At 42.8% G+C, this 12,557-nt stretch overlaps 1 protein-coding gene across 2 annotated transcripts in view; it reads left to right on the top strand.

Annotated features, from left to right (window-relative positions):
• The window catches only part of RNF185 (ring finger protein 185), a 36,142-nt gene that overhangs the window by 15,747 nt on the left and 7,838 nt on the right, over positions 1 to 12,557 (top strand). Inside the window, exons 2-5 of one of the 2 annotated variants that reach the window (XM_029922981.1) lie at positions 5,702 to 5,940; positions 8,492 to 8,510; positions 10,169 to 10,281; positions 11,866 to 11,920. In XM_029922981.1, the coding sequence (XP_029778841.1) occupies positions 5,765 to 5,940; positions 8,492 to 8,510; positions 10,169 to 10,281; positions 11,866 to 11,920 (363 nt within the window). In that variant the 5' untranslated portion in view covers positions 5,702 to 5,764. The remainder of the gene's footprint in view (positions 1 to 5,701; positions 5,941 to 8,491; positions 8,511 to 10,168; positions 10,282 to 11,865; positions 11,921 to 12,557) is intronic. The other variant, XM_029922980.1, reaches the window with a different exon arrangement.

Genomic DNA, 12,557 nt, shown 5'->3' on the forward strand with positions numbered 1-12,557 from the left:
AGAAGGTAGATTTTGAGTACCTGAAGTTCTCTAGAATCTGAGAACTGAATACGAGAATGCTATGAAGAGATTTCTTCATGACGTCATGTTCCCCAATGTTTCCTGCAGGAACAGGCAACTTTTGTGTTCTTCCCTTGCTCAGGTCCTGTGAAGTAGGCCAGGCCAGCTCTGGGAAGGTAATGGGAACGAGGCTGGGTCAGTCAATTTCAGCTTCCAAGCTCCGCATTCCTAAGGAATCATCAGGTATTGCAAACCTACTTTAGTCCCAGCACCACATGTGCCACTCTGGACGTCTCAAATTTAGGAAGTGTTTTTTAAAACTAGGTATGAATTTGTTTCTTTAGTGGTCTGCTCTGTCTTGGATAGAGCAGGTGCTGGCTGGTTTGAGATCTCAGCAGACTTGTCCCTCAACCCCTAGGTTTATCTGAGCTCTTCATGGTGCCTGTGGGCTGTACCGGGGGCGGGGTGGGGGGGCATGTATTCTGAAGGACAGGCCCTGAGGTCACTCTCCCTCCCAAACTCTGTGCTGTGCCATATTGCTTTGTGCATTTGGTAGAGTTCTTCCCTGTTTGCAAGCTGGGTTTCCAAAATTCCTCATCAACGAATCACCTGGCGTGGAAGGTAGGGACACTTATTTGAAAATATTATAGATTCTTGGGCACTATCCAGATCTAAATCCTACTTAAATCATTGGGGAGGTCTAGGAACCAGATTTCTGGCAGAGTGCCTTGTTTAAGAAGAACAGGCAAGTTTGATGGAGCCCCTTGTTAAGAATTTGTTGTTGTTGTTGTTGTTGTTGTTTTGAGAGACAGAGAGAGACAGTATGAGCAGTGGTGGGGAGTCAGAGAGAGAAACACACACAGAATGTGGAGACACAGAATGTGAAGACAGGCTCTAGCTGTCAGCACAGAGCCTGATGCGGGGCTCAAACCCACAAACCGTGAGATCATGACCTGAGCCAAAGTCGACGCTTAACTGACTGAGCCACCCAGGTACCCCAGGAATTCTTATAATTATCCATATGTCTTCGTTAGCTCTTATTCTAGATTTCAGAGCCTCAACTTGGCCTTGCTCTTCTTTGTGACCCCCCTCCACACACACAGTTGGTAGCCCCAAGTATCAAATGTAGTTGGTATTGGAGATCTGTGGATTGAATGCGTAAATGCATGAGTGGTGAGTTTGCTTCACATTCCAAAGAACACAAAAGTTGCAGCATTGCACAATGAATTTGAGAGAAACAAAGACCAGGTATTTAATTTTGTAAAGCTGCATATTAAAGGGTAGCCTGTCAGAATGAAAAGAGCACTGATGTTGTGTTGCAGAGTCTGAATTTGGCACTGGATGATGGCCTGGCTTTGGGCAAGTTCTCTAACCTCCCTGGCCTAATGTCCTCATCTGTAAAATGGAGTGTAAAATAGTAAAAGCTATTACCTCAGCAGAGTGGTAGTAGGTGTGAATGTACTTGAAAAGCAGAAAGTAGATTCAGATCAGGAGTGAAGAATGGTCAGAGGAGGGACAGGGGCACAGAACCAGCCACAACAAGGTTGCTCTGTGGTCAGGTTGAAGTTCATAGTTCTTGTAGGGACCAAGTGAAAGTTTTAGTAAGATGGCAGCTCAGGCATGCTCAGCACCTGCCTCCCTTTTACTCTGCCCATTTCCTGTGCCAACCAGGTCCCTCTGTTCTCTGAGCCACTGTCCAACTCCTCCTGGCCCCGTGAGGCTGTGGCCACATTCTGTTGTTCTGCAGATGTTCAGTGGCAGTCCCCGGGGAAGGCTGCTCATCTTTGCCATGCCGCCTTGGTGTGGTGAGGTTCCTATGCTTGAGGGTACGGAGGAGGTGAGGAGAGGTCTCCAGGGATAGGTGTGTGGTTCTGGGGCCCAGGATGTATTGCAAAAAGAGGTTTATGAGCAGCTAGCCTGGGAGTTGACCAAAACCAATCACATGTACCTGCACCCACTCACTCAGGAAATATTTGCCTACTAGGAGGAGGCTTTAGAACCTGAGTAGTGACCACGTGGTCAGTCTACTAAGAATTAGCATGAGAGTGATGTAGTCTGCTTGGAGTTGGAATGTGCAGCCCGGTCCCAATGCCTGACCTGCTGCAGGCCTGCTACTGCCTGCACACTGAGCTGTCTGTCCTGTTCCTGTCCCCTGACGATTCCCACTCCAACACCTACCTTGATCCTGACTGTCCCCTTAAGCCTTATATCCCTAAAAAATATGAGCCATGCAGAGCCTTGTTGGGTTCAGGGAGCAGAGAGGTAATGGACCAGGGTGAAAGGTAATGGACCAGGGTAAGAAGTGTCTATGTACGTCTCCCCAGTAGCAACAGCCCCCTCCTACCTTGGTGGGCCCTCTGGGTCACTATATTATCTCATAGGGTCACCTTCACAGCCCTGCAGGAGGCATGACACCCTCACTTTTCAGGTGAAAACAGAGATTGTAGCCTTCAAGCTATCTACCCAGAGTGGTAGAGTCAGGAGTTAAACTGAGGCTTTTTAGGATTGGGGAAAACCAGAACATTGGAAAGTGTTGTTTTTTTTTTAATGCACTATTGCTCTTTTGTCTCATTTCAAACTTAATACATGTAAAAATGTCAGTTTTGTAAACGTGGAGGACTTAGAAAGTATAAATCACTACCTCTAAGTGCCCATCAGTGCAAATAGTTACTGTTAACAGTTTGGTATGTTTTTCAACATTTTAAAAGACATTTTATAATAATTTTATCATGCATTTTATAATTTCTTTCAAAATTTTTTAATGTTTATTTTTGAGGGGGGGGAGGGGCAGAGGGGGAGGGAGACACAGAATCCAATGCAGTCTCCAGGCTCTGAGTTGTCAGCACAAGTCCAGCATGGGGCTCAAACCCATGAACCATGAGATCATGACCTGAGCCAAAGTCAGATGTTTAACCAACTGATCCACCCAGGAGCCCCCAATTTTTTAAATGCTATTGTAAAAATAATACTCATTTGTCATAAAACATTAAAACAGAGTAAGAATATAAAACTCAAAAGTTGCCCAGTCCCTGATCTGAGAAGTATTTGTCGATAGTTTAGTTTGTGCCTTTTAGGGATTTTCTTTGCATATATTTGTGTGTGTGTGTGTGTGTGTGTGTGTGTGTGTGTGTGTGTTCATTTATATATTTTGTTTTTACCCAAATAAGTTCTGCAACCTAACATGTTTCTAAAATACCTTTTGTTATGGAAATTTATAAGGACACACAAAAATAAGCTAATGGAACAAATATCATCCAACTTCAACAACCATCACCTTCCCTATTCTTCATTTTTTCACTTCATTTTCACTTCTCCCTCTAGAATATTTTAAAGCCAGTCCCAAATATCATTGCATCATAAATATTTAAGTGATTTCTAGCAGATGAGTATTTTCTAAATTATGCAATACCATTATCATACTCAATAAAATTAAATAATAATTCCTTAATATCAACTAAATACCTAGGCTAACTCTAATTTTGGATAGTCATCTCACAAACATCTTTTTACAATTGGTTTATTTGAACCTGGTTCCAGTGAGATCTACACGCTTCCAGTGGCTGATATGTCTCAAATCTCAATCTAGAACTCCTTGCTGTACTTACGCTATTTATTTTTTGGAGAACTTGGATTATTTGTCCTATGAAAGGTCCCAGATTCTGCATTTGCTGATTGCATCCTCCTGGAGTTGTTAAACACATGCATCTATGCCCTATATTTTCTGTAAGTGGGTATTTATTTTAGAGATATGACTAGAGTCTATGTATTAAGAGTGTTTCATTGTTGGTGATGTGTACTTCCTGTTGCATCACATCAGGAGACTATCATTAAGATTGATCAGTGTACCTGACTTTATGAGTGTCTTTCCACTTCTCTACACACAGTCCTTAATTTTAAAAGATAAATATATTTTAAAGAAACTCACACATGTTAGGTACTTGAACTAGAATGACATGTGAAGGCTATAACGTGGCCCTCAGAAGCAGTCTCCATTCTAAGAAGAGAACAGTTATATATGGAGAAAAAGAAGGGTCGGGGGAAGGTCTTGGAGATGAGGCCAGTGAGGCACTGGTGCTGCCAGCAGCCAGCTGTCCTTCTGGGACATTATGTAAAATGATGTAACTACATGAAAAAGTGGTGGTGAGGCGGTCTTCTCTCCCTGCTCAAGTCACTGAGCCACTGTCGTGAAGAGGAGGGTGCTTGTGAGTCCAGAGTTCTAAGTTGGTGGTGTGTAGGAAGGCTTCTTGGTTTGAGAAGACTGGCTTTTTGGTCTTTACATCTTTGAACTCTGGAAGCTGGAATCAGAGCAGCCTTCTGGTGCTCCTGTGGTGAGTCCCAGACTTGTGGTTGGGGCTGCCTGCTTTGGAGAGAGTGGATGAAATGACCTGGAGTGGCAGTCTTAGAGCTGGAAGAGACAACTAGTAGACAATATAGTCCACTGCCTCAGTTTACAGATAAAAACACTGTGGCCACGAGGAGAAGGGAGGTTCACAAAAGACCTATCAAGCTGGAGGCTCAACTGCAGTCAGCATCCAAGCTGTCGGTTTTCTGGCTCTGATTGCCAGCTAGCATCTCTTACTTGGAATTTCTAGGATGGTGAGGGTGGCTGGACCAGGCTCTTGACAGATTCTTAATCTGTACCCAGAATTTCTGTGTATGGTTGGTGTTGGTTTTGTCCTTTCTGTTCGCTTCTGTAAGTGGGTATTTATTTTAGAGATATGACTAGAGTCTATGTATTAAGAGTGTTTCATTGTTGGTGATGTGTACTTCCTGTGGCTTCTGGCACGTTCTTTGATTTGGAGGCAATATTGACCAACAGTCTGTTTTTCCTAGCATTTGGAGGCCAGCTTGATCTGTGGTGGTACAGTGGTTTGAATACAGACTTGGTGGCTTAAGTCCTGGTCTCAGCTGCCTATTCATCAGTTAGAAGACAGGTCTTGGGGTGCAGTTTCCTGAAGAGATTGGACCAGATCAAGTTTGCCTAAAGCATTTTATGTGGCAAATGATTTCAGTATGAGGATAAACAGCTTTTTTTATCATTATATTTGTATTTATCTTTCACTTATGGTAATACTGGTTTTTTTATGTACAGCAATGACATAAACTTCTTCTTTAAATGTATTGCATCTAAAGAGTTGATAGATTTAGACCAAAAAAGTAAATGGTATTTTAACCCAACAGAAGGCAGAATGCAAAACATTGAGGTTTGGAAGACATTGGGCTGAATGGCCTTTCTGGTTCTTCTTAGCTTCCTAACCTTTCACAGTTACACTTATGTTTCTGACATATACCAGTCACAACCTTCTGGCCTAACCAGATTCACCCGCCAGTACAGATGCAGTCTAAAGTTAGAGGACAGCCTGTGCACATTCAGTTTTACTGAGCATATATTTGTTACCTGGATTGGCTGCCTGGGAGAATGTAAGGACATGTGAGAAAGGGTCTCAGTTCCTCTGGAGAACCATCTGGATGGAGGATGCTGTGTATTTGTGCAGTGTATTTGTGTGGTACATTCTGGGCCATGTTCATTGAAAGTTTCTGAGTCATTGTTCTCTGGGTAGTGCCCTGTGTGTGTCATCCTCTATAGCCTCTGCCAAGTCTGTTTAGGGGTTCAGTCATAATCTGAACCTCAGAGCTGAGAGAAGATGGGGGTGTTGCTATGGAGGCTGGGGAGAGTGGGTGGTTGAAATGGGCAATCAAGGACTCTCTGCCTTTCAGGATTTTCCTGGGGAGAATCTCCACTCAGAGTTTCTGACAGTCAAGGATGGCAAGCAAGGGGCCCTCGGCCTCTGCATCCCCTGAGAACTCCAGTGCAGGGGGACCCAGTGGTAGCAGCAATGGTGCTGGCGAGAGTGGAGGGCAGGACAGCACCTTCGAGTGCAACATCTGCCTGGACACAGCCAAGGACGCCGTCATCAGCCTTTGTGGCCACCTCTTCTGGTCAGTATCCCTGCCACCACCCCAGAAGACACACTGCTAAATTTAGAAAGCCTGTGGCCCTGGGCAGCTTTGGGACAGGGGTTTCCCACCCATTTTGGATCTCCTGATACAATCAGGCCCAAGAAGCTGGAGGCCTGGGTTCTTATCCCATTTCTGTTGCTGATGAGTGGCCTTGGGCAAATCATGTCCCAACTCTGGACTCTGTACCTCAACCTCTAAAATGAAAACACTCACCAGTTAGTGGGCAGTTACTATGTGCCACTTGTGCTGAGCAAACAGGCAGTATGTACAATGGTTATGAGCAAGGACAGTAGAACCAGACTTCCTTGTTCTGAATCCTGAGTCTGCCACTTTCTTACTGGATGACCTTGGGCAAGGTACTTACACATACTGGGTCTCATTTTACAGGGTTGTTTGTGAGCATCAAATGACTCTAAATACATAAAAATCTTGGAAGAGCACATGTAACACAATAAATACAATGTATTAGCGATGACCCTAATAATTGTTGCTATATCTTATGTATAGCAAAATGAAGTGGCAGGATTAGTTTCATTCTGGCCTCCATCATTATAGAAGCCCCTTCTGGCTCTATCTGAGATTCTGGGTAAATATTGAGATTTTATTCTTCTCTCTTGGTTTTGAATTCGACTCGGAGGGGTGAATTGGGGTAAGGCAAAGAATATGTGCCCCCCAAGGCAGGCATTTTCTAGACATATGCACTCTTGGATATGAGACCTTGAGACCCCAAGGCTGCTGTATACCTCAGAGAGCACCCTGGATGGGAGGCTGGGAAGTACTAGGAAACAAGAGTGGTTAAGGGAGGGTTGGAGCAGCTTATCCAACCCAGATTTGATTGAGGACATAAAGCTGTGGGATGTTTTTGAGTAGGAAAGTCATGTGAAGGAAAGGACATTTAAGCAATATTTATTTTATTTATTTAAGGGAGTTTAATTTGGCAGCAGTGACAAAGATAAATTTATTGGTGAATAAATAGAATGGGGCAGATTTTGTTCTGGTGACTCTTGGCCTAATCATTAAGTTTTTTGCAGAAACTATTGTCTCCTGGAAATTAGAGGTTCTCTGGGGTATCATATAACCAGGACTTGACATGAGTGTCATAATTAAGAATTAAATGAGGGTACCATTGGAAAGGAAATAGACTCTAAAATGAAACAGATGCTTCCAATTAGAGTGGTTTGTCCCTGAGCAAATCTACCAGCCTCTCTGTACTTCAGTTTTCTCATCTGTAAAATGGAGAGATAATTATACTTTGTTATAGGTCAATATGACCTTCCAGTACCATTCAAAATTGAAAAGCTAGTCAGCTACAGCCTGGTACACAATAGTTGGTTAATAAATGGAAGTGATCACCATCTTTGTTAAAATTCTGAACTTTCCCCTAAAGGAAAGTTACCTTCACTTCTCCCCAACAGCCTTTGAGGGAAGCTGCCAGTGGAGATCTGCCATGATTTGGGGTGCCGTAGGCTCAGTTTGGAATGGTACTGCAAGGTTAATGTGGGAGTCAGATGTCAGGTGTGTCTGTTACCTCCAGGAAGATGGCATATCTGGATTGTGATGCTAAACTGATTAAGGAACTGGGAAAGAAATTATCCTTTGAGTCCAAATTTTGCTCAGCTAGAGGAGTCATATTTTATGAGGGACGGAAACCACGTCCATATATTCCACTGTCTGGGCTCGGAGGTGTGTAGTGGACATTTGTTGGTTGGATGAATGAATCAAGAGAGAAAAGGTGAAAAATATGGAGTTAGAGTAACTTTTCCTTCAATTCTGTAAGTGTCTTTTTTTTTTTTTTTTTTTCACCTAGTGCTGGGTGATAGAATAGTCAGAAGACTTACTTTTTAGTCCTGGCGGCACAGAAAAGTCATTTCATGTTTCTGAGTTTGATTTCCTCATTTGAAAAAGAGAGACTGGGCAGCAATTCGTTGTAGTACAACTCATTAAGCTGAAGGTAGCCCTTTCTGGCAAGCAGCATCCCCATCATTTTAATTACTTAAAGATGTTTTTATAGTAGTCTTGACTTTTTAAGCTACTTCCTGCCAGCAGAGCACTCAAGATTGAGGACAGCCTAGAGATTTTGTTAAACTGGATTTAGAGTCACACATTGTGAGTCTTAGGTGCACATGTATGTATGAGAATGCGTCGTGAATTTTTTTCTGCACAAAGGGTCTTTAGCTTTTATTGGATTCCTTCAGAGGCCACAATCCCTTAAGGTTGACTTGTAGAAAAGCTGGGTCTGGGATGGTCGGGGACCTGGAGGTCCTTCATAAGTAGGATCCAAAGGGTAGAGACTAAGGTCTTGTCTCTCTTGCCTCATTTTTCCTGTGATTTTAGCCCAGTCTTTTCTAATTTCTGATACTAGTGATTCCCCACAGACATTCAGTGGGATTGCAGTACTGCACATTTCCACCCTGTGTTCCCATTTTTAAATTGCTCCCACCCTCAGTGCCTCTGCTAATGAAAGCATTTTTCTCCTTTTACCTCCATTCTCTTTCTCTTTGATGACTGGTTGCCCTGGGGACTCTGGCAGTTGGCCGTGTTTACATCAGGTAAGATGCATTTCATTTTACTTTGTCTTTCATCAGCTATGGTTGCACAAGACACCCTTAGTCTCAGGAGACTACTGTCAGAATATGTAATCTCCCGTTTGTGGGTTCATTTGCTTGCTTTACCCCCAACCCTCTTTATACACCTGCCTAGTGATGAGCACTTGGTGAAACAAGGGTTCGGTGTAGTACCTGGGATAGTCCTGACTCTGTACTGATGGCCTTTGTGGCCTTGGCAGGCCACCACCTCTGTGGCTCACAATTTTCCATTGTAGACTGGGTTGGATTTGATAGTATGTTAGGTTTTCATTTTTGAGATTCTGCCTCTACAAAAAGAATCTCCTACATATCAACTATGAAAATGTTAGAAAGGAGGAAGGTTTTTTGTCTCAACAGAGAGCTTTTGTGAGAGGGGAAAAATCTGTTTTTCTAGCTTCAGATGATTATGAAAACCAGTTAGTAAGTATTCACCAAGACCCAGCCACATGCTTGGTGAGAGAGAGCAGGGCCTGGCTTTTACAACTGGCTGTGAATGATTACTGTGAGTTGACTCTCCCTGTGGTTGTTGGCAGAAGAACCCCACAGTAGTAGGTGGCTTAGGAGCATTGGGGGAGGACAGAAGTTCCAGACCCCTAGAGCCTCAGAATCCAGGTAGGAGGAAGAAGTGGGGGCAACAAGAGAGGGATTCCCACTATGTTACAAGCTGTGCATTCTGACTCCAGTGCAACCTAGTAGACCATGTCTGTTGTAAATTTATAAAGAGCACGTAACACGTAGGTTTTAAAGCTTTAAACAGTAAGATAAAGGAAGTAGGATATAAAATCACTAAATGCTGCTTTCTCCTTGGCCCTGAAATCTTAGATTCACATTTATATAATAAACTTTATATCATTAGGTCTAAAGATATAATTCATTTTCTAAGATAAATACTGAGAAAATATATGTGTATTAAATTATTTGTCTTCAGAAACACTACAGGTAATATGTTTTTATCATTTTTATTTTGTTTTAGAGGTTAAGGAAAATGCTTTATAACTAGTGAAAAAGCCTGGGAAACCCAAAACAGAATTCTAGTGTTTTTAGTATTGAAAGAAATAGTTGAATGCAAAAAATCAATGAAAGTACATAAAAAATAGCAAATTTAGATAATAAGTAAGGTCTATCCTTTAGCACATTGTAAATCACCAGAAAAAAGCCAACTTCTGCGCAGATGCTGATGCCTGGGATATAGAATTGAGGAAATGGTGTAAAAATGAGAAATCACAGACAGAAAAATTTCCTTTTTACAGTTGGTCTATTGAGGAAGGCAGAGATGTTAAAGCTCATTATACCAGCTGGGTCAGTCAGACCCCTTGACGCAGCTCCAGGCTTGCAGTGCTTTCCTGCAAGAGAGCCTTGTGTTGCTGGGAACCGCTAGAAATCATGATGCATGAGGAAACCTGTTTAATTTATGGTGGTGTTTAAAAGCAATTTTGTTTTCACCACTGGTAAATATTTACTGAATGCCAGGGATAGGAATCAGGAGTTGGGCTCCTTGAAGTATTCCCTGCTTGTGCTGGTGTTTCCAGCTTGAAGCTGCTGGTCCATGTTGTTCTGCTGGCCCTGGCTACTCTGTAGTGCACTTCTTAAGCCATTCATGCATTTTTCTTTCCTGATTGCAGTGGTTGGAGACCAGACCTAACAGACAGGTGTGTCCAGTTTGCAAAGCTGGCATCAGCCGAGATAAGGTCATCCCCCTCTATGGCAGGGGCAGCACTGGGCAGCAGGACCCCAGGTGAGACCTCTTACACCCATTCCTTCCTTTGGACAAGAATTCTCTTTCAATCAGCACCTTCTCTCCCAAGCTTTTTTATTTAGTACTTAAAGACCCTCAGTTTTGAGGCAATTGGGATCCAGGTAGGAGTCCACCATGAAGGAAGGAAGCCAAATTGCTGCTCACTGGTCTCTTATACAATGAGCATCTGCCAGTGGGTAGGCAGTGCACAAGGTATCACAACTGTAAATGTGCAGAGTGCTGCAAGAGTTTGCAAGGAGGGGGTTGCCGCAGCAGTAATAAATAAAGCACATAGGAAGGAGGGGACAGGAGGTCTGGGAAGCTTTGTGGAGTTTGAAGTATGTGTGGGTTTGTCTTTCTACAAAAGTTCTGAGAGCCAGTCATAGTCTGGCACATGCGTATACACACATGTATGTACTCACACACCCCGAAACTCCCTAGCGGTATCTCTTACCTTCTCTTAACCCATCTCACTCCAGCATACCCTGTACCTAGACATACTGGACCTCTCTTAAAGGAACTTACCTTTTCACATTCATGAACCTTTGTATTGTTTTCCCTTTGCCTCTTCTGCCCTCCCCAGGCCTGCTCAACACCCTCCTCCTCAACTAATTTTTATCCATCTTTAATGAGCAGCCCTGAATTACCCCCTCCTTGAAGTGGCCCTTCTTCCCCACATGAGTTGCTTTCATCTATGCTGTCACTTTAGGTAGTTGATACCTCTATTTAAGAAATGCCTTCCCATGCTGTGTTGTGATTAGAGTACCCCCCTTTAAACCATAAACACCTCAAGAGTAGGGTTTGTCATAGGCTTAGTGTTGGTCATGTCCTGCCTAGTGCCTAATGGGTAACAAGCCCTCAGTCTAGTATTTTAGGGATGAATAATGGAAGGGGCTAAAAACCCAGAAGCAAAAAGCATAGTGTAGAGTACTTACCAAGGAATAGTGGGAGGTAAAACTGAAGTTAATAGCAGATCAGAAAAACCCTGAATCCCCAGCTCTCTTTCCCCCTTCCTCTCCGCAAGGGACACAGATCATGGGAGACTATTGAATACTGAAAACGAACCATGGACTGGAGGGGGAGGGAGGGAGGGGGTGATGGTCATGGTGGGGGACACTTGTGGGGAGAAGCACTGGGTGTTATATGGAAACCAATTTGACAATAAACTATTAAAAAAAAAAAGAAAAGAAAAACCCTGAATCTCAGCCCTCTGTGTTGACAGGCCATCCTCTCTTTCAGTTTGGATTTGGGGTTTTTAACATCCATGACCCCCATATCCCAAAGATCCAGAGAGAGTATCTGGCTAGTATTCATAACCAGCCTGAGCCAGGCTCTCTGAGAGAGGAATATGCAATATGCAATATGCAATATGGTGAGCATCTTATAAATGAATTTTCTCCCTGGCTTTCTATACAGTTGAAAAAACCACTGCAAGTAGAACAAAGGTTAGGATTTGGTTTAATTTGGCATAAATTCATATGCTGGGTACAGTGGACCTTGCCCTATTGGTAAAGAACTCCCACTCCACTCAAGGAACAGCTGTAAACATTTTATAATAATTATTTTACAATATTTCTGTTTCAGAGAGAAGACCCCTCCCCGTCCTCAAGGACAGAGGCCAGAGCCAGAGAACAGAGGGGTGAGGAACATTCTAGGAAAATTCTCTAGAAATGAATTCAAGGCTTTAGAAGTTTCCATCTTGGCTCTATCCTTATCTCCTTAATTATAAAAGTAAAGAAAAATTGTAAAATACACAAAGGAAAAAGAGAAGAAAAAAATTACTTAAAATCGCACCATCCAGAAATAACTACTGGAAATATTTTGGTCTATTTTCTTTTCTATATATTTTATAAATCTATTTATGTGCATGTATTTATGATATGTGTGTGTGTGTGTATGTATGAGTGTGTGTGTGTCTATATATATATATTTTTTTTACAATGTTTTACTCCTGTTTTGTAACTCTTTTTTAAAATATCATGCATTCTATTTTGAGTACCTTCTCTGTGTTGGGCATTATTCTAGGCACTGGTGATAGATCAGTGAACACAGCAAAGATAATCCCCTGATGGAGTTTATATCAGAGAGGGGGAGACTTTTTAAAGATGTATCTTGAGATTTTACATGTCAGTAATATTTTATTTAAAAGCTGTAGGGGCGCCTGGGTGGCTCAGTGGGTTAAGCCTCCGACTTTGGCTCAGGTCAGATCTCACGTTTGTGGGTTCGAGCCCCGTGTCAGGCTCTGTGCTAACAGCTCAGAGCCTGGAGCCTGCTTC

Source organism: Suricata suricatta, chromosome 14, assembly GCF_006229205.1.
Source record: "Suricata suricatta isolate VVHF042 chromosome 14, meerkat_22Aug2017_6uvM2_HiC, whole genome shotgun sequence".
NCBI classification, from domain to species: domain Eukaryota; kingdom Metazoa; phylum Chordata; class Mammalia; order Carnivora; family Herpestidae; genus Suricata; species Suricata suricatta.